This window comes from Sinocyclocheilus grahami, unplaced genomic scaffold, assembly GCF_001515645.1.
Source record: "Sinocyclocheilus grahami isolate Dianchi unplaced genomic scaffold, SAMN03320097.WGS_v1.1 scaffold753.1, whole genome shotgun sequence".
NCBI lineage: Eukaryota > Metazoa > Chordata > Actinopteri > Cypriniformes > Cyprinidae > Sinocyclocheilus > Sinocyclocheilus grahami.
The window spans coordinates 367,830-391,335 of record NW_015505932.1 but is presented as its reverse complement, the minus strand read 5'-3'; the positions used below and the strand labels follow the sequence as shown (position 1 = coordinate 391,335).

General features: G+C 38.6%; 1 protein-coding gene across 1 annotated transcript in view; it reads left to right on the top strand.

Moving 5' to 3' along the window:
- Positions 1–23,506, top strand: part of LOC107561036 (cadherin-8-like) — a 100,504-nt gene that overhangs the window by 25,833 nt on the left and 51,165 nt on the right. The window contains exon 3 of the mRNA XM_016245367.1: positions 16,745–17,039. Coding sequence (XP_016100853.1) covers positions 16,745–17,039 — 295 coding nt within the window. The remainder of the gene's footprint in view (positions 1–16,744; positions 17,040–23,506) is intronic.

Below are 23,506 nucleotides of genomic sequence, written 5' to 3'. Positions count from 1 at the left end.
ATTATTTTCCTGGCCAAGGAAGAATAAACTGTCCTTCTTTGTGCAGTGCTAGCAGTAATTTAGCAAAATGTAGCAAGGGTTCACACATTCATTGACTTCGAATTGTGAGCAGCAAACAGAGACAATCCGTTGTGAATATAAGGGATTTAATAAATGAAACTATATCTAACATATAACTAAGCAAAACACTTCTATATACAGAATGAAACAAAGTAAGGAAAAGAGAGAGAATAGAAAAAGAATGGCAGTATTTCACATCACTTAACCACAACCTTTGAAAATCATCAAAGAATCCAAAAATCACCTTAAAAAGGGGCTGAAATTTAAACACGCATCCAAATAATTTAAAGCGGTTACTTGCAATGGTTTTCGATTGCTGAAGAAGAATCCTGATGCGGTACACACCGGAGGTCTTTTGATGAGTTCGTGAGGGGTGAGCTGGAAGTTTTTACTTCTGGTTCTTCTGACGAAGGAAAAGTCCACAGCGACTAAAGTTACTTGAAGATAAAAACTGCCGGAAAATAGAAACTCAAGAGGAAGATCTTGAGAGTCTTCGAAAAGTGTTGTCTCAAACGAAGAGAGTTTCTGAGCAAAAGAAAATATACAAGAAAAATTTTTTGGCTAATGCCTTTTTATGGTTCCTATCCACACCCACCTTTTGGGTGGAATGGCCAATCAGAGGCATGCATTTTGAGCGGGAGAAGTTTCCTTTGTTTCCCTTTATGGCCCATTTGCATGTTTTATGGCCGGTCTGGAATTGCTGACCAGGACTGTAATTTATATGCAAATGTCAAAAGCTAAAAGGGTATCTTAATCCATAAAACCCAAAGATCATGCATGATTCTACGCAGACGCTACACCTTGTTAATAATTATCCTTAAATATAATTCATGAACGATTAGAAGGGTCCTATACATTGATTGGTTAAAAAGACGGGTCGCCCTGTAAAACATTCAGCTCTTAAAATTCCTTTAATATATCTACTTTAATATATCATGGTGGACAATTGGAGACCTTGAAGTTATAAAGGCTGAGAACCACCGATGTAAATTCTAGGCACATTTTACCATAAAATAGTGTCATAATGCTGCATAGAAGTAGGCTTACAGTATTACACAAACACACACACACACAAAAGCACTCGCTCACCCACATATCAGTCGCAAATGACTTTTCTCACATCTCCATCTCGACAATGTCCAAACATGATCCATTCTAGTCCAGACATCCTAAAAATACTGATTAGATCCAACAAAACGAAGCAAATCTTGTCACAGGCCCTGTTGTAGTACAAGGTTTTAACATGCTAATGCACTGGGTGGGTTTTGCAGACAAAATTTCATCTAATTTCAATTCCTCCTTTCCTCTTCTTGGCATTGAGGGGTTGCATGAAAAATTCAAGCCGTTATAATATGAGATCCAATTGAATCATGAATCCTTAATGGCTATCAGGCCTGCATAGCCCGGCCTCTGGAATTACACTCAAAGAATGATGACTTTTTTTGTACTGAGCCAGTTGCCTGTGTATTTGTGTATATATATATATATATATATATATATATGTGTGTGTGTAAAGCTAGGAACACTTGATTTAAATTCAGTCACAGAGCTTTTTACTTTTTAAGTAACAGCAGACATTGGGTCTTACTCACTTACCATGTAAACACACGTATTTGTGTGTAAAACTTGTGTGTGGGGGAATGTTTTTGTACATAAATTATTATTCATCAATGAGTTCACACTTAATTTTAAAATTAAAATTTAGGAATACATTTGGAACCAACTGAAACCACTTTCTCACAAATAAATTCTTACTTTTATTCAGCAAAAGTGACAGTGAAGGCATTTACTCTGAACTTTAGATTTATAAAAGTATAAAAGAGTTCTGACTCAAAAAAAGTGTTTTCCACAAAAAGGTCCTACTAGGTGTCTCTAAATATTATGTAGTTAATATTAAAATAATGATTTTTTTAGGTAATATGTACCTGTTTTGTTCATGTTGATTGCAAAACACTTTTGCTGCTATTGTGGTGTGAAATGGGTAAGGTTAGAGACAGGTTTGATGGTCTGGTTAAGTTTAAGGAGATGTATCTACAGAAATTAATTACAGATGTAATGACAGGATTGTATTTTCAAATACAACAATGTAAAAACATGTATGTACACAATAAGTGCATTGTACCAAATGATTAATTTAAATTAAGTGCATAGTAGTTAAGGACACTTAATATAAGGTGGGTCCCACAAAACTATTAAACAGCACAACTGTTTTCAACATTGAAAGTAATAAGCAATGTTTCTTAATCACCAAATCAGCATATAAGAATGATTTCTGAATGATCATGTTACACTAAATACTGGAGTAATGGCTGCTAAAAAATTCAGCCTTGCCATCACAGGAATACATTTTACAATATATTAAAATGGAAAACATTTGTTTTAAATTTTAATAATTGTTCACAATATTACTGTTTTACTGTACAAAAAAATGCAGCCTTGGTGAAGTTTAGAGGATTCTTTAAAAAAAAACATTAAAATATCTTACGGACCCAGTCTTTTGAATGGTAGTGTATAATTAAAAATTGAATAAATACTGTAAGTGACTCGGTCTTATTGTAGGGTAATACAAATGAACTGTGAGATATTTGTATCTAGGCCTCTATTAAAAAAGTGTTTATGATGTCTGACTACCTGTAGGCGCAAGCTCGAACATTTAGAATGAATCCAGATTTATAAACATTTGAATAAGGAAAAATATACATGTGTAACGAATCAGCTCATGGGATATATGAATAATTAACCATAACTAGTTATAATTAACTATTCATATTTTAGATCCGCTGTAGATATTTAGCTGACCACTCAGGGTCAACTGTCTTGTCAATTCTAAGAACGTTAATTTCCTGGTTAAGGGAAATAACTTTCTTACTGTACAATTCTACAAAGCTTGTAGCGTAAATCTGCATGATTAGTGACTCCGGTTATGAGCAAACAATGAACACGTCAAGTGTGATACAAGTAAGGTTTTATTAACTACATAAACACTTAAACTAGTCTAACATACTACATAAACACATAAACTGGTCTAACATCCTACATACACACATAAACTGGTCTAACATCCTACATAAACACATAAACTCGTCTAACATACACATACACACACACACACACACATACAGTTGGTATAGGAAAGGGTTAAAGTTTAACTCAGTACAGAAAGAGGCATAAAGAATGAATTTTATGGAACACTTTGCATATTCAGCAGATCTAAAACCTGAGGGAAAACGTCAGATTCTTAGTTCACACACACCTTGTAAAAAGGTGTAACTGATACTTAATGTATCAATTAATAAGACTAAGTTTGATACTTGCGAGTCTCGCCTTGTCTGAAAGAGATTCCTGATGCAATCTTAAGGCCCAAGATCTTGCTGAAGTTGGTTGATGCGAAATAACCAGTTTTGAGTCAGAGAATTTTGATTGAAATGGAAAGGACAGGGCCGAAGAAAGGCCTGGCACAATGCTTTGGTATCCTGAAGCGTTTTCTCACATCTTCATCTTAGCATCTGACCAAACCACTGACTGGGCGGGGGTTAAGCTTTAATGTCAGAGAAGATCCCCGCCTCTCAAGATGGGCTTATCCAATGAGAAAGGCCGGAATCCCAAGTGGGCGTTTTGAGATCCTGTGGAGTTTATGACTCTTTGTGTGGAAACATGGTACTTAGTATCTGGAACTTGAATCGAAAATACTAAAGATTCTCAGGACACTAATATATTGCCTATGTACCAACATATAATATACACTCTTGTTTAGATCATCAGAAGGCGAATTCATAGATACTAAACACGGTATATGTAAGGTTATATGAATGAGTGGTTTATCGTAAGCATGAATAAAATAGTCTATAATCCAACAGATTAATACAAAACAGCAATAATATACACAATGGCCTGAAGAATATGTGTGTTCATTCAAAGAAAGGTTTTCCTATGAATTAATTAGTAGAAAAGTCAATTTCTACTGTGCATTTGTGCCTCTTGCTTCTGTGAAATGCAGCTGAGAGTCTCAGCTCACATTCCACAAGGTTGTAAATGTATCGGGTGTCCAGGTTACCATGAAACCAGGGGCCTGTTCATGGGGTGTTACAGAGTATTTGTTAAATCTAGCTAACAAAATATATATTGTGTGTTTGGGTGGTCCAGACGCTACACATGCACCTCTTGAATCCATCCAAAAGTTTATAATAACTTAAATTATGTAATTATTAATGAATGACATACATTTATGTCCTCATAATTTGTATGGTTTGTTATGTATGCATCATGAAGAACTAAAGTAGATCTGAATATTCAGACTTACTCATTTCATTCGAAAATTTTCCATTTTCAACAACAACAAAAGAGAAACACTTTATTTATTTATAATTTTTTTTTTTTCAGCATAATGTAAAAGTATGTCATATAATGAATGGAGAGACATTTCTTTGTTTAAAAAACATTTTGTTTGCATTGAAATGTGCTTCTCTATAACCCTTTGTATATAGCGAACACCACTGCAGCATCACTCTATTTTCTCCTTGCCTAGGCTTGAATCTATAATAAGGTGAATATGATGGCGAAATGACAAGGAGGACAAGCAGATTACAGTGGTAATGCTAAGGCTGTTGGAAGGGCCTGTACATATGTTATTGAATTTTTTGGGATCCCTTGCCAGTAGTTTTGTTCTTGCCAATACAAATCACACTCTGCAGGTCAGGCTCTGGGGAATAGGTCACTGAGGTTTGATCTGAAAGTACTGAGGCTGGAAAAGCACAGAGAAAGAGAGAGAGATGCAGTCATATTATTTTACTGCTCCTCTCAATATATTATATCGCCACACTTTATAATGGAAAGCTAACTTTTATTGTATCATATCTGTGAGTGGTAGCAGTGCTCAGTGATAAGGGCACATCCTGTGTGTGGGAGTACAATCTGGACCTGGAGAGGGTGGATGGCGATGGGAACTAACTACGAGTGAGAGGGGCTGGGCTGGATGTGTCTGTTAGAGAAAATAAATACTACTAATGACCATTAGGAGTTAAGTTTTCACCCTCCAGGGATTGGTGAAAGGGCTTTCACCTTGTCAGTTGATTAGTGCAAATTGTGGAGGCCGGATCTAGCATGTTAAGTAAACGGGACTGAGAAGTGTAGCATTATCTGGGGAAGACTAATGGAGCAGCGCAGAGTTCATCCTGAGCTAATGTGAGCCGCATATACGGAACCACTTATAGAAATCAGATATTAAAATCAAAAATTGAGCCACCTCCCCATCCCACCCCAAACACCACACACACCACTTTCCTCAAGCTGCCACTAGTCTTGCTTATTTGCATATGTAAATTAACCCTATATATGGATCTTTCTTCTTGGATTTGGCCTCTTGCGAAGGAAATTACAGCCAAAGCAATTAGTAGTTGACGGAGCAATATCGCTGAAATGATCGCATGAGGTGCAAACAGAGCCACGTTTGATGTGTTCAGATGAATCCATAATTGGACAAGGGCTGGGAGGGATAAGACCATGTCATACACGCCTGGACATGTTCTCTCGCCTCTGATATGCTAATGGTGTAGGTTTAGCATAAACCATATAATCTTGTTTACTGAGTAAACTCGCGTTCAATTTCAGGCTGAGCGGAATGATGGAGATTGAGAGATGAATGTGGGTGGATGACGAATAAGCTTGAACGTCACATGCACTGCAGGTAACTTATGAGACATTTATTGATGATTCAATATTTGTACTCATCAATGCTTCTTCATGATTTATTACTTCTTAAAAAAGACATAAGGCAATAATCAGTGATTGCCATATAAACCAAGCTGTGAGATCCTATGGAACAAACATTGTATAATATATTCGACAGTCCTTGTTAAACAAATGTCTCATATTGGCTCATAGATATACACAAACCCCATAATTACTCATGGAAAAGACAAATTGAAGCAGACCCATATGATGATGCATCTTCTGCTGTACATGTGCGAATAATAAACCAGCAGATGTATTGTAAATATGTAGCCTTATCCTGAATGAAAAGACAGCAGGCGGTTTATTGCACTACATTTTTATGTCTGTGCTCTCAACCATGCGTTGGATACAAACATGCCAGAAAATGTTAAAATGAATGCCTCTGTAGTGCTTCAGATATGTTGGGAGTGCTATTTGGAATTAGTCTTTTGGAATACAGTATCATTATTATGAAGTGATACAGACAGTGTTTTGAGTTATGAGGTTATCTGTACAGTGATCCTTCAACATATACATGCCATCACATTCATCACTGACTTTGCCCCTTCTGGACTAGGAAATCATGTGTATTAAGCTCAAATCATAAATGGAAAGCATAAAGAAAGGAAACACAAATCTGGTGTGGCATAAAGATAACATAACATTGTAACCTCATTGTAACATAAAACCTCTTGTTTTAAATGGGATCTGAGAAAGTAGAGGAATAGTTCACCCAAAAATTCAAATTTGCTGAAAGATTTCTCACCCTCAGACAATCCAAGATGTAGATGAGTTTGTCTGTTCATCGGAACAGATTTAGATAAATTCAGCATTACATCACTTGCTCACTAATAGATTATCAGCAGCGAATGGGTGCCATAATGCATCATTAAGGCGTTCAAACTTTAAACCATTGCTTCTGGACAAAATATGTGGCAGTACTCCATAATAACACTTCCACCAGTGAAAAAGTCAAACCCCTGCTGTCGTCTCACATCAAAATCCACCAACATATATGTTTAGAACTGTTTTGGCCTGTTATTGCTTGTTAATGGTGCTTGATCTTTGCCGGGGTCTCCAACCCTGCTCCTGGAGAGTTACCGTCCTGCAGATTACAGCTCCAACCCCAGTCAAAGGTGTGCTGAAGCAGGGTTGGGACTGAAGTCTGCATGACGGTAGCTCTACGGGAGCAGGGCTGGAGATCCCTAATGCAAATTTCTCTCCTGATTCGGACAAGACAAGGTATGGGGTCATGTCGATTATTGTGATGTTTTTATCAGCTGTTTATACTCTCATTCTGAAGGCACCCGTTCACTGCCATTTAAAAGGATAGTTCACTGAAATGGAAATTATAAATGCCATTATTTACTCACCCTCATGCTTTTCAAAGCACGCTGTATTCTGTGGAAGAAAGAAAGTTATTAGCGAGGGTAAGTAAATTATACCAGAATTTTTATTATGAGAGGAAGTATTCCTTTAATATGATTCTACGTATCGCCTTCCTGTAGGCCCCTACTCCCTACAAATGGCCCTCTCTGATCTCATTTGGAATCCCACCCTTACTTGATATTTCCTTTGAGCCCCCCCCAAATGTAGAAAGAAAATAAAATGGGAAGAAAGAGATGGAAAATAAATAAAAGTTGTGTTGCAGCATTTTTGCCTGTGCAGTGGAATCCCTTAAAGGGATTTCATTGTTCTTCATCTCCCTGGGACCACAGGACCTTTAAACAGAGCCATGTGCTGAAATAACACAATTATAATTCCGATAGTCTTGTACAGTAAATGTAAACAGATCGCAGCCTGCCACTCTGCCCTCGTCTGTCTCCCAAAAGGCAAATAATGAGGTAGAATAGATGTAATCCCCTTGAGTAGTGGCTTTTTACCTCAGTGCTTCTTTTTTCCAAATTGAAAGGTATTGGTTGGTCTATGACTGCGAGGCAGAGAGATGGACTTAAAAAATGTATGGGAGCACTGAGATTTCACCGTAATCATTAAAGTGATTTGTAAACAGTATAATATAAGACTGCTTATAAATGGTGGTGTCATTTTTTTCATCCTAACAAAAGGGAAATATCTTAATTTCCATACAATGGAGCTGTGTTTTGTCGCCAGCTTAATTTCAGGGTGTTTTTAAGTGCCAGGCTCAAAGGGGGAGATAAACAAACACAGTCCCCGCAGATATCTGTACAAGAGCAAAATGGTGGCAAACTTTGATTTGACGTCTTATGTTAAATTAGCAAATCTGGAATTCTCCAGGCAAGATTTTTTTTTCCCAATTAATTTTTTTCACAGAATATTTTGAGTTGCATATTGTCTTGGTGGCAACGTTTGCCTTTTTGTATGTGTGTTTCAAAGCTTCTAGTGAACAGAAACACTTGTTATATGCTTTCTATTTTAGGCAGCAATTTTAAATGCATAATTGATCTTTTGCATTATTAATAGCATACAGTATTGAGATTGTTGCTCCTTCACCTCATTTCTCTCACAAACTGGTTCGCAACTTCAAAATGCAATTTGTTAGAGTGCATTTTCAACAGACTTGAGTCCTTTTTCTATGAGCTCTCGGACTGATGTATCTTAATGGTTTGGCATCAGGCTTATGCATTAACAGATTGTCCTTTCCCATACTTTTTTCCCATTCAGGTCTTATTTTGTGTTTTATTAAACCACAGCATGGTTCATTTTAAAGTCACCATGGATTCAAATTTGACTTTTTTTATTGTTATAAATAAATCAAAATAACTTTGTCTATACGTCTCACAACCACATATCTTCTTTGACTCTGGTGACGTGTGCATTGGCGTGAGGGTGCCCAACCTCTGTAACACCCCCCATCATATAAGGAAGAAAAGATGGTTGCGTTTTCCGTTACATGCCAACTGTTAAGCCCGGCATGCTAAATAAAAAAAAAACCATAAATGGATACCCAGCATGAGCTCCCATCCTACAGAGCCTTGCACTCACTCACATTTTTTTCTTTGCATGACATGACGTAAATGTCCTGACTGACAGCTCAGAGTCGACACTTTCCACTTCATAGATTTCACATTGTCTGTGCATCACTAAGCGAGCCGAGGATTGCAAGATGGTGAGAATAATAGAAAAGTTAACCCTCCTCCCAAAAACAACAACAAAAAAACACCTTTGACTGGTTGTGCATTCCGAATCCTTGCCCGAGGATTTTGCTGCGGAGTGTCTTCCCAATCTTTTTAGACAGTGAAGACAGACTCTGCATGTGACTTCCCTTCACGGCTCCCTTGCTGATTTACCTTCGGTGGGGGCGGGTCATCTGGGATCATTACATTTGCTGCTTGCCCAGGCTGGCCCCCACTAAATGACTAACTCCATGAGATTGAATTTGTATGCTAAAGGTCAGAGTAGTAGATCATGACTGCATATGTGTAAATAAATACATTCTGGAACTTTAGTAAATAGATAAACTTGCTGTGCTCCAAGGGGTGCATACAGCATTCTGTATGTTTGCCACATTGAGAGTTCTGGTTTAAGTCTATGAGGAGATGCATGTAGATAATTGGCGCTTACACATTTTGCTAGCCATTTATGTGTGTGTGTGTGTGTGTGTGTGTGTGTGAGTGTGGTCTAGGAGTAAGCACCAGTCTTCATTCAAAGCACAGCCGAACTGCTGTACATGTCATTCCAAGTGACCTGTCTATGTTTCATTGATGTCCAAGATTATCCCAAATACTTCTCTGAAAGTATAATGTGTTCTAACATTTGCCCTTGCAATTTTTTTTTCTTGTATTGTGTTGTGTTGCTGGAAAAAAGATTATAGGTTTGAGACCATTTAAATGGTGAGGTAGTTTGAGGTCTGTTTAGTGACCCATTTTTCAAGACGGCTATCAGAGCTTTTCTTAGCTATTCTAACAAGGATTGGTGACTGTGGATGTAAGTGTGCTGGGTTACAGTGACAGTAATCAAAAAGCTTCTTAGTGGGACTGACAGAATCAAAGTGAACGCGTACAGAGGGGAATTTGCTGACATCCTGTTTTTCTGTAATTAAATATTTGTAGGAAAATGCATGTTATGATTTTTCTTTTCCGAAAGAGAACAGAGACGAAGAGAGAGAGAGAGAGAGAGAGAGAGAGAGAGAGAGAGAAAGTAGATCTAATAACAGTAAAAATAACAGATCTGCATCATCCCTTGGGTACATTATTTTTCTCAGTGAGAGAGAGGACAAATGATAAGGGATGGAGAATGAGAAAAAAAAAAAACCTTTCATGATATTGCTCATTTGCATCTTTTCATCTTTTCACAGCCTGACAGTAGATCAGTTCCATAGAAGAGCCAATACAAAGTTGTTTGTTATTTCTTTTTCAGGGCTATTACTCTCTCATTCTCACTTTCTTAGTTGCTTTTCTATGTTCTCAGGTCACCGGATAAGTGCCCTGGTTCTGTGGATGGAAGCATTTTTCCTCATGTTGTGACTAAATTGTTATTGGGACCTGTAAGAGCAAAGGCAGGAGCACAGGGCAAAAGTGAGATTGATGAGTGTTTGGGCACTTTCCTCAAGACCCCTGCACGTCTGGCAAGAACAAAGGCAAGCAAGTGTGACAGCCGGCATCCATCTCCCAGTCAGGGGCGACATGAAGGGGGCATGCATACATACCTACCGCCCTCCTTCCAGTTGGCCTCTATTGGCAGGAAGGACCCCGTGTGTTCGAGTGGCCTTCACTGTTAGAACCTTTGATAAGAGCAGGGATTTTCAATTCTATCTATCTATCATTCTATCTATCTATCTATCTATCTATCTATCTATCTATCTATCTATCTATCTATCTATCTATCTATCTATCTATCTATCTATCTATCTATCTATCTATCTATCTATCGTTTGTCTGTCTGTCTGTCTGTCTGTTGTCATTCTGTCTGTCTGTAACTTATAAACCTAGGCCTATAAACATCAAGACTTCTTTGTGTTTTGTGCTCACAAGTTAATGTCTTAAACTGCCGATCTTGTTACATGTGCTAAGTAATAGTGTTTTCACTATATTTTGGATATAGATATCCATTGCAGAATTGCTGTCATACGGCTCGTTCACTGAATCGCTGGCCGTCTCAGTGATCAGCCGTAAAACAGTGATTCTGTCCTAATTCCCTTGCATATTAATGGTGGAGTTCCCTTTAAAATCTTAAATGATTCCCTTTGAGCTAAATTATTGACCTGTTTCCCTTACAAAGTTTTGGAAAAACAAACAAAATCTTAACAAGGCTTTGTCAAGCCATCATTCAAAGTTAGTCTTGGATAAATTTGCTCTTCTAGTTAAACATTACATACGTACATCTGACTTGGAATTTATTTAATTTCTACTTCCGTACATTTTAATTTGAATTGCAATTCTGCATCCTGTTTGCTGCCTCCATTCAAATGAATTTCAAATTCAGGAATTAAATTGTATTTGAAATGGAATTCTCTATATAATTCAGAATGCTGCACAACTGTGCTGATAGTCTATACCACTTAGAAGCTAAGGAATGTAAGAAAAGCCATTGGAGAGAAGTTTTAAACTCCTGCACAGTCAAATTCAAAACAGGAACATTTCTTCATGAATTTATACATAGCCTACATTTTCAGAAGAAACAGCAAAAGACTCAAATCCACCCGACTGTGTTTTTCCCCAACATCCGGAGTCTTAAATGGTCAGCCTGACTTCAGCGTTCATAGTGATGGGTCTAAAAGCAGGATGGCAGTGAATTCTCCTCACAGTGGTGAGTGCATGGCACATTGTTAGAGTGTTCAGTCAGAGCAGCACATTCACCAGTGGCGCTAATCTCACTCTGCGAATGCTCTGATGTAAATTACAGGTAAGGGGAAAAAGCCGCTGACAGCTGATGTGCCTGCAGTGCAGTGTGAAATCTCTGTTGACACTACTGATGGGCATTTCAGACAGAGAATAAAAATGGATGCGTAATTTAACTCTGTTCATTTTGGAGGGTCCATTTTTATGTTTTTTTTGTTTTCTCTCCATCAACAGGCACTTTATTTTGTCAGCAGGTGCAGCTGAAGTTCTATCAGCTTCAGTTGTTACGTTTGGGAATTGTCTCTTTTCACAAATGATGTAGATGGTAACCCTCTTCAGATTTAGTACATTCTTGAGGTCATACCGATTTTCACAGTTTCTTTTTTTTTTTTTTTACATACATTAAAAACAGAAAATAATGATGGGTTCAAAAGTAATTCAAAATACAGAGAAGACCTCTGTTTTTATCTTCCCAAAGAGAAAAGATGAAAGTAAAATAAATATCTGCTGTGGGAATTTATTTGCTTGGTAAACTGCTCATTTTGCCCTCTGCACACACCAAAAAAGAAATGCTAGAAATACAGGTACTAAAACAGTGCAGAAAAACAATGATGTTTTGGGACCTGTGAAATTTGTAAGATGCTTTCATCACTCAGTGTGGCTTTCATGAAATGTACAGTACACCTTAAGGGGCAAAACAAGAAAGGATGCTCACCCTTTGTATTGCGGTGCATGAAAAACTACCCCTTGTCTCTTGCCTGCTGGTTTTCTAAACTCGAGACTTCGGAGCCGCATAGTCACTTACAAGCACGTGTGCTCACAACAGACGCACACACATTCGGTTTGCATGCAGTTTTCAGTCTGTGAGACAAAGGAACTGCTTGTTGCCACGTCTACTCTGCTGTGATGTGACATGTTAAAACAGAGTTCTCTGTAATTCCACATTAGAACAGACAGCGAGCATAGATAGTGCTGCCTGAGCACTGAACCCCCTCTCTGTCCCTGAAGCCTTTTGTGGGGACAGCCAATAGATACTTCAAAGAAAAGAACATGATAATTGCAGCTCCTATCAGTCCATTGGTCTCTGCCAATGAGAGATGGATGAGTTATCTGTGTGTCTAATGGCACTGTAGCACCTTCATGGCCTTAGGGAACCACTTGAAAATAAAAATTAACATGACGTAGTTGCGTGTCATTTTTAGTTCAATGTGATAAAGATATATATATATATATATATATATATATATATATATATACCAGTGTTCAATAACAATTATAACAACAATAGAAACAACAATATTATTTTCTTTGTTTCTTTCAAAAGAAAGAAAGAAAAGAAAGAAACATCTTACTGACCCTTGACTTTTGAATGGTAGTAGTTGTAGTTTTGTAATAGTACTACAGTCGAGATTCTAGTTTCATATTTCATTGTATAGTCTGTTTTCACCTTTGTTTTTATGTGTACTTCTACAAGATGCATATTACCAATTCTCCTGTTAAAATGTGCACATGTATTATTATTATTATTAGTAGTAGTAGTAGTAGTAGTAGTAGTTGTTGTTGTTGTTCCATTGTTAGTTGTTTTTAGTTTGGCAGATCTTTGTATATCAGATTAGTTTTAACACACCAGAAGTTCAGAGTCACAGCCGGTCTTAAACAGGACCAGTCCTGGGCCAGACCTGATGTGTTGCTTGTGATTGTGTTACTTGTGTGAAATCAATGCTTGTTTTAACAGGAGAATTGGTAATCATATCCTGTAGCAGTCCACAGTCCATTCAGCTGCTCAGTAAACAAAGCAGCGGGTAAAAACAGACTATGCTAAAATATGAAATTAGATTCTCAATCTGTATTATCTGGACACAGATAAAGCTCTTTTATAACCAAGTTTTTTGTCTGGATCTGTAGTAGGATCTGCTTCATGAAAATCTATCTGTTTTTCAATTGATTACATTTGCTTTTTATAGCAATAACAATTGCTCTGTTTGGTTCCTTCTCAGCACAGTGGGAATAAATCAGGAGCACAGGAAGGCTAATCATGTACCTGGGAATGTTACTGAGAAAGCCATTCCATTCAAAGCACTGTATGGTATTCATTAGTCAAGCATGCATCACATGTTAACTCTCGTTGTTTTGCATTAGGATATTTATTATTTTATCTGAGTTCTATTTTCTCTGTTTTATTGAATGCATACATTATCAGATGTAGGGGGAGCTGTTAAAAATAACAAGCATTACTTTTAAATACACTCTTTTGATCACATATATAAATTCTATTGCACATTTTGTTTGGTGGAATCTCTTAGAGGCAACATGCAAACTATATTTATTAGTAAGAGAGTAAATGTGACAGCCCATTCAATAAAACAATTCTCAGTGGGTACTGCAATAATGTAGCAGTAGGCTTATCAGGTAGCATGTAATCTTTTTCTCATGAAGAAAGTATTTATAATTACATTAATTCACTATACGAATACACTTGGCTTATTTCCTGTATGGCCCATTTTCAATATCTTAAACAGAATTATTTATATATGAGAGTCAGTGTAATTTATGATTGCATATAAAATAATGCTAAACAAAGAGTCATGGTAGCAGGTTTGGGATGACTGATTACATGTAATACATTCTAATCAAACAGAATAGTGTGCTTGAATAATATAATATTTTTGCGGTTATTAGTAGTTTCAGTTAATGAATTACATAGCAGATGGTGAAAGTACAGAGTTGAGAAAAAATAGGGGAAGAGGGAAATTATAGAGATGCTGATGATGAGGAGGAGGAGAAGTGAATTAATGTTATTAGTGTCTGTTAAAATATAAATGGCATAACTTCTAAAAGCCTCTGAATACATTTCATGAATTTGCTCTTACAACATGCATGATCACCATGGAACCTTTCAGTAGGCACCATGCAGAAACTGCGGTGACCTTGAAGGCCTGCCGTAGCATATGATCTAATCCACAGTTCACTTAGTGCAAAGCAGAGCCCTACACTTGAACAATGCCTAATTAACCATTGAGATGGTCCTTGGGTTGAGGCTCCTCTGACATTTTTTAAACGTGTGATATGACATCTCTGTAGGTGATGTGAATCTTCTCTTCTCTACCCACGTCCTCTCTGCCACTTGCCCTGACGAGGCAAAATCATTAATTTGCAATGGCGGGCTTAACACTGCACTTTAGTGTGCAGTCGGCAGGCAGAGAGGGATGGAGGGGTCCTCATTACGGAGCTGCTGATTGTTCCTCTGGCTACTATAAAGATTCATCGCTAGCAGCCACTGACATATTTTCTCCTGAACTGACAATAAAAGCTGCACTCCACAGCAGTGGTACAGAGAGAAGCGGGTGTAAAAACCCACTGTTGTTCCAGTTCAGCTCCAGTCGGGCAGCTCTGAATGCTAATCCACACCAGTGTGCTGGCAGATTTAAGACTTCCCGGGATTTTACATTTTTCTTGCAGTTATTCTTCAGCTCTGTATTTCTCAGTGTCTTGTACTCAATGTTTTCAATCAAATTTATTATGAGAATAACTTAATATTATGATTCTGTTGTTTTCTTTGACCTACTTTCTCCATTTTTTTTACCTTTTGTGGAGTGACTTTTTCTTAGTTTATATTAGAGTATTGAAACAAAAGTCCCCCCCAAAAATTTACAACTACCAGACCCCTTTCCATTATATGTGTGTTAAGAGAGTTCAAAATGTGGATGCCGTCAGATGTTAGAGCACTGGAGTTGCCCTGGCAACCCGGATAATGACAGACTGCCTCCTCTCCACAGCCAATTCAGTCGATTGTTTGCACATTGAGATTAAGCGATCATTCGTCAGAATGAGAATGGTGTGAGCGCAAGCCTGAAACGTTGTCTGTACACATAGGGCATAGGGATGAACAAATGGAGGAAGTGAAGTTGTGCAGCTGTGACATTTTGTTTATATATTGTAGGGATCCATAATAATATATCATTCGTTTTATCAATTACATGAAGAGAGAATCAGATGAAAGAGAGAAAAAAAGTTTTCCATCAGAAAAAGCATATCATTAATTTGGGCTCATTTAGGGATTTTCGTAGAGCAAAGACTGTTGTGAAGCTGATGTTTTAATGAGATAGATCTTTCATGTGGAATGATAGGACAATTAGGAGAACAAAAGTGCAAGGTGTGACAATTTAAGTGTGTGTGCTTTGTCAGTGTCTGGAAACGGCACCGCTGAGGCAACATATGCATAAAACCATAGTTATTAAGCAGTTGCATTTTCTTTTTCTTTATTTCTTAAGTCTGCATTTCAAAGCTCACGCTGTCCTTGTTACTGCAGTCTCAGGTGTACTTCCACCTGGCGCCAGGCTGTATATATTACCGCCTCAAGAAATGGAACTGAAGTTGCTGTACATGATGTAGCTACAGAACTGATGGGAGTTATGTGAGGAAGAAAAGTCTAAAAATGTAATTTCAGACATTTTAAAATTCAAAAGTTCTGAAGCCCTCTCAGCCCTCATGTTATGCTGAAGCCATTCTTATTCTTATTCGTATTCTTATTCTTATAAATATCGATGATTATAATAGTAATAATAATAATAATATGATTTTTGAGAGATCATTCTAATATGCTGATGTGATTCTCAAGAAACATTTCGTATTATCAATTTTCAAAACAGTTGTGCTTCTTAATATTTTGTGATCAGTAGATGAATAGTGATTCGATTTATAAAACTATTGTTCCAATTTGTTCAGTCTACCGACTTTCTGTCCATTTTCCCTCTGAGAAGCAGTCAAGGATAGTCTTGCCTTTATTTATTTATTTTTCACACACAACCCAATTGCCTTCTCGTTCTGGAACTGTGGCCTGGTGACTGGTTTCAAGTTGGTAACAGGGCCCTGAGGCAGGTGTGAGCAAAACGCTTTGACCTCCATCCTCTACTAGTGATGTATGAAGAGTTGAATGACAGATATATGGGTTACACAACCCAAGCATCACCTGGAAATCCAGCCTGCCCTTTTGCATTTTTTTTTTTGGTTTGTGAGATTGAACAGTTCAGCCATTACAGTAAAACACTTGAATTTCAAAGAGACTATGCAGCTCTGCACTTGACGGTGGGCTTGAATTATTTTACATGATTGATTGCAGCTCGTCCGGTGTGGACGCCATTGATATGGTCATGCTCGAGTGGTATTAGCTGCAACTGGAAGTAGCCTCAATCCCCCTCCTCTGTTTCTCTTTTTAGCTCCATACGGATTTGGACATGGGGAATAAGAACATCAAGTATGTGTTGGCAGGGGAAGGGGCAGGCACCATCTTCGCAATCAATGAGAGGACGGGGGACATTCACGCCATGAAAAGGCTAGACAGGGAGGAGAAGGCTGAGTACACGCTCACGGCACAGGTCATCGACAGAGACACCAACCAACCTCTGGAACCACCGTCAGAGTTCATCATCAAAGTGCAAGACATCAATGACAACCCCCCACAGTTCAATGAGGGGCCTTACAAAGGTTCAGTGCCAGAGATTTCCCAAGTGGGTAAGTGATCTTCTTTCATCATCTCTGGTTGTTTCAGCTGAACAATGACACAAGGCCCTTTATCTCGCAATGAAATGAGGCAGACAAAAGCTTTGACAAAATACACAAGTAATAGAGATTTCATGATCTAAAAATAGACAAAGAGAAATTGGAGATGACAGGAATTTCTCATTATTATGTCTGGAGATTGATACAACAATACATGACATGTATACTGGTGCACATAGTCATAATGGGGTCTGCCACTGAGATTATCTTGTATGACCATAAAAAAAAGAAAAACCTATTGTTGTTTTTCATGCCACATAATGTATTCACAAGTTCACAAGCATTTGTAGTAATGCATTCTAATGAATGTCTCCTTAAGACTTGCTTTAAATAGAGCTCATAGTTAGTTGACAAAGCCTGCTTGAAATTTCTCCGTACAAACCCAAGCCTGACCTTGAGATGGATCTTGGATATGAGTTAGTCGGTGAAAGGAATCTCTGAAAATTTGATAATAGATAACTCTCATGACATCCTGAAAGCCCTGTTGTGCTGCAATGTAGTGTTTTGCGGTGAAAAAATATTTTTTATGGAAAGTATACAGGAATCTGTTGTGTATTTTTCTACTCTTGTGCTGGGGAATAGCTGTATAAAACATCTAAACTCATGACTTGTTTTGTTTTTACGGTTGATGGTTTATAAACAACATGAAATAATGTAATGCAGAGAGGATAACTATATTCCTTAATATAGATTAAAGATGAGAGTACTCTGAACTACAGGAAGCGCCATTAATAAAATGATTGATGTCAATTTGAGCAGTAAAACAGCATTAAATCTGCCCCGTGCTTCAAGTGTTTTTCAAATCCTGATCCAAGGCTCACTTTTGAAGTGTAGAATGCAGCCGGGGGAATGGTGCTCTTCTCCAGGTACATTATAACCCACTCATGTGTAACACAGAGCTTCCTTGTTTCCTTTAAAACCTTGGGTTCTTCATATGGGCATTTTCTCCTCAGTGTTTGTTCTTTGTCATATTTTCTGTGCACTTACAGCATACAGAATTGGAGCTGTATGTGAGAGTCTTTGTCTCTCTACTGCTTTCAGACTAATGCACTCAAATTAAATCCTCAGTGTAGTTTTCCGAGGGGTTTGACAGTGAAGTGTGGGATGCAGCAGACGGTGGGGGTGAAGAGCGCAGTGGTGGAGGAGGGCAGGAAGGAGAATATGGCAAAAGATGCCTGAAGTTGACTTCTTTCACAATTGTTCTTTCCTTTTGTCACTGCTGATCAATTAAACATTAGTTGATGTTCTCTTGTTTGCTTGAAAGGCATTCTCTTATAAAGTATTAATGTTGTGGGAGACACTCATAGAGAGAATCAAAAGCTCTTTGGCTGGAAGAGAAAAACAACAAACAGACAAACAAGGAAGCCTCTTTTATTTTCTGTCTCATGTACACAAATCACAGAAGTTTATCTCTCATGCTGATGTTGCATGTTTTGTTTTTGAATAATGGCCTGCCAATATGCTTTGTGAGGAAGTTGTGAAGTTTGTTTGGGTTCTTGAATTTCAGTTGAGGAACCAAACCAATTGGTATTCATTTATTTGTGTTGTAGCTTACGGTAGGTTGTCGATGATGGAATTGTAGTTAGTACAGGTATACAAACTTGAACTGCTAGTTTATTACTTTGTTCAACACTAGACATGTTTTTAACCAGACACATTTATTAAAGTCACTATTGAAGTATTTGGATATAACTGTATCTATGTTATAGCGTTGTCAAAAATGTTGATATGTCGATACATATCAATTCTGAATATTTGGTTTCAGTACTCACTACTCATTTTACACAGTATTAATACAACGATTCTAGCTGTGTTTTCTCACTTTCTCTTCTGTCTGACAGCGAGTTTTTACACACGTACAGCTATGAACTCCATTATCTGCATGTGCTGTACGTTGAGTGTGCTTTTGGGAATGCAATGTGTGCGAGTTACACTTTGTTTTCACATTCACATCATTTCCAACATTTTTGTAAACCGTAGTTCACAGTGTTTAACTAGATTTGTAAGTAGAAGCTTTTATATACCTGTTATCACAGAAACTTAAATGCTTTCCCACCACCAAAATAAAAGGTTTAAGTCTTGCAAGTGAAGAAATAAAGATGTAAGTATAATAATGTTACTTCTGTAGTGTATAATAAAATAATTATAATTATGAAATATTCTTTAAAGTTCACTTGTATTACAATAGTAATGTATTTAAGTGTTAGAATTAGTATGTACTAGTGATTTTATAATAATATTAATAATAATAATAAACCCCTTTGAAGAGAAAGACAAACCAATGGTAATGTGTGGTAGTTGCTCAAGCTGTTGCTTGTTAAAGTTGTTTTTATTTGGGTACTGACTGAATTCTGAATTGGTGTACTGTAAAAACCAAGAAAGACATCCCACTACATTTTTTTTTTCTCGGTGGGAACAATTAATGCTACTGGACTGTTGTGTAATGCTGTCGGCAATCTCTAAAATCCTTAGATCACCAAAGCCATGAGAGACCAAAGAATAAATTATTCGAAAGGCCATGTGAGGCGAGACAAATCCTTCACCTTCTCAACTTTAAGCATTTAATGAAAGCTCATGGATGCAAGTTTTCCCCCTAGAACGTTGTATGCATATTCATGACATTATCTCATATTTCAATTTCACTTTGAATAATTTAAGAGTGTTATTTGCTCACGTCAGTCTGTCCACAATAAGCAATGATAACTCATTTGCATGGACTGGACTAATCTCATTGGATTACAGGGTCTGTTTTTTTAACTAATGGGGTCTTTGACACTAAGGTCAATACAAGCAGGCAAATTCCCTCATCAAGTCTTCAAACCATATGCTGACATTACAAAGCTCCCTGCCTTCTGCTGCTGACAAGAGGATTGTTACATTGTTGAAATTAGCAAGTCTACTTGAAGTGACTATTGGGGTAATTAACATTGAGTTGTCTATACCGCCTCCCTTCCACCAAAGAAGGTGTGAATGACAATAATTGCTACAAGGAAAAATGAAGAAGGGAAAGTTGTTTTTGTCATCTGAAAGCCGAGCGTGTGTGAGGCCTCGGCGACGGGGGCTTCATTATAGAGTCGGGTAATAAAGTCAGGAAGAGACAGATGGCACATGGCTCCTCCGCCCTGCTTGCTGTGTGCCCGCTCTCTCCTGGCAAAATGAACCTGTGTACGGAGACACAGTGCACAGGAATGTGTCAGGATCTGCTAAATTGGAGTGCTGATATAAAATTGAATTGACGTTAATAGATTACCTAGAGTTAATTTGCATTTTCAGAGTTATTACGAGCTCCGGTAACAGGGCTAACAGGCGAGGGGTCTGTTCTTCTAATAACATTTCTGATTATGCACGCCATATTCCTGACAGGTAAAAAATAAATAAGGTCTTGTCAGGGGGATTTTTGACAATGATTTGGAAGCTATTTTCTGAGACATATTTATGGAAATAGATAGCACATATCCAGCATAGCGCTCACACATTTTAAGCTATCAGCCCATGTACATTTACAGTCTGCACACTGCCTTAAAGATGCTAAAATTTATTGGAATAATTTTGAATGGGTTTATTTTGCATTTATCTAAAAGTCAAAAAGCATAGGTGTTTTGTTTTATAATAATAGTAATAATAAATATCACCAACCAAAGTACACTGGTTAGTAGCGGTTTTAGGGAAATATTATAGGTGCAATACAAATGTCAAGTGTACAGCGAGGAACTTGCAATGGAAGTATTTTTTAATAAGATTTAAAAGCAGAAATGTGAAGTTTATAATAAAAAATAAAATAAAAAAAATAAACAGTAAAATCATGTTTTTTTTGGTTTGCTATTTTTTTTTACACTAAAATCAAAGTGAATATTATAATGATTGCAGATTGGTCTCATTCACTTCCATTATAAGTATAGATTTTAATGGGTGGAGCTCATGTTTTAAACATATTCATTTTGAATTATGTTCCCACTGCATCTGACAAATTAGTGCCTTTCAGAGCAGACATCCTCAGCTGCCAACCCAGCAGCAAGCAGACATTATGTCTGGCTCAAAACAAAAGTTTCTAGATATGCTAAAATCTCTCTAAGAAATATAGCTGTAGCATGAGTTGAGCTTTGAAGGAAAGTGGTCGTAAAGTGTGTGCTCGCTTGTTGAACAAACAACTACTGTATGAAAAGGTTTGCTATCAGAAATGTGCAGGGCAACCTGTCAAGGGCTTATTTTAATAAAACTGCATTCAAGTTTGCCCTGCTTTGATAGTTTAAACATTCTACAGATAAAGTCATCCACTTTTTGTAGCCTCTCTTCAACAGTGTAGGGCAGCTTGAGTTGTTATCTAATTACACAGTACATGCTTTACAATCAGTATCACTTCTTAACATTAAAGACAGCTTTCACATTAAATTGTCAGAGCCATAGGCAATACATAGATGATTGCTTGGCCAAATAAAGTGATTTCAGATAATCTCTGCTTTGTTGAATAAGTCATGAGAGATATAGACTATATTTGTTGCTAGGCTCATTTTGGCATAAAAGGTAAAGGCCAGAAACCATCTAGAAAGACTTTCTCATCCAAATTAGTGGTTGAAACATGGTGCATATTTCTCTGGTAGATTCCAAGGGTTTACGGTTATATACTTGAGCATGTAATCTGGTGTGTGGCAGTGGCAGATGGAGGAGGAAGTAGGGGGTGCTGGGCCTTTAACATGGTGTGCAGCTGGGCCGCTGCGGAAGCACATCTGCTGGTAAGACTCCACGCTGAGGTTTGCCCATGGCCACAGCTGGGTTTGAGGGTCAGGGAGTTAACCCACTGCAGCCAAACCATGTCCAGCTACCTTCAGAAAAGATTGGGAGGTAGTTGTAAGCAGAAATGTGTCCTGCTTCTACTTTGAAACTCTATGGGTATTTCTCTGAACTCAAACTGTAAATATACATTTAATATGACTAACTTAACTTCACTACATTAGGTTTCACCAGTGACGACTGGTAACTTCTCTAACCAGTTATGCTATCAAATTTGTTAGAGACGACAAATAGGAAACAGCATGGCAGGTGTTGATTTAAAAGGACTGTTGCCAGGAATATCCATTTAGGTGTCAGCGCCTTCCCACATGACTACACACACACACACATATATCCGGTTGACCTGAAGGCCCAACAGGCTGAGGTGCCGAAGCATCAGGTCCCTGTCCTCGCACAACTGATCCTGAGACTGTGCTAGTATAAGCCAATCGTCTAGATAGTTGAGAACGCGAACACCCTGCTCTCTGAGGGGAACAAGAGCTGCCTCCGCGACCTTCGTAAAGACACGGAGAGACAGGGACAGCCCGAAGGGCAGGACCTTGTACTGATATGCCCGTCCTTCGAAGGCAAACTGCAGAAATGGTCTGTGGCATGGAAGGATCGACACATGAAAGTACGCGTCCCTTCAGGTCGATCGCTGCAAACCAATCTCGGGGACGGACGCAACCGAAGATGCGTTTCTGCTTCAACATCTTGAACGGTAGCCGATGAAGGGCCGGGTTCAAAACTCGCAGGTCCAAGATTGGCCGTAACCCACCGCCTTTCTTGGGTACAATGAAGTAAGGGCTGTAAAACCCCGACCTCATATCGGCTAGAGGGACCGGCTCTTTCGCATCCTTCGCCAGTAGGACTGTGATCTCTGCCCGTAGAACAGGGGCATCGGCCGCCTTCACTGTAGTGAAGCGGATACCGCTCAACTTGGGCGGGCGCCGGGCGAACTGAATCGCATAGCCGAGGCTGATGGTTCGCAAAAGCCAGCGAGACAGGCTGGGTAGCGCTGACCAAGCGCCCAGAAACCGTACAGGCGGGACCAGCGGGACCACAGCCGTACCCGCAGTGGGGCAGCGAGGTGGAACACAGGGACCCAGCTCGGGCGGCTTGTGAGCGGGCCGGAGAGGAGTGTGAGTGTGGGGTACAAGGCTCACCTGGTTCCACGGGTTGGCAGAGGGTGCGTGAGTAGGGCCTTTGTTGACGCTCTCTATATATATATATATATACTGTATATATATCAGTGTTCGAACTATACCGTGGACTTTGGCGGAGCCCACTATTTTTTCATATATATATTACGAGGGGGATTCGTGCGCTTGCGCGTGCCTCAAAAGAATGACTTGCAAAGATACATAACAGCTATAAGTGTATATGCACTACTTGCTTTATGCAAGCGCTATATAGGATAAATCACTATACAGGCCCGTAGAACAGGGGCATCGGCCGCCTTCACTGTAGTGAAGCGGATACCGCTCAACTTGGGCGGGCGCCGGGCGAACTGAATCGCATAGCCGAGGCTGATGGTTCGCAAAAGCCAGCGAGACAGGCTGGGTAGCGCTGACCAAGCGCCCAGAAACCGTACAGGCGGGACCAGCGGGACCACAGCCGTACCCGCAGTGGGGCAGCGAGGTGGAACACAG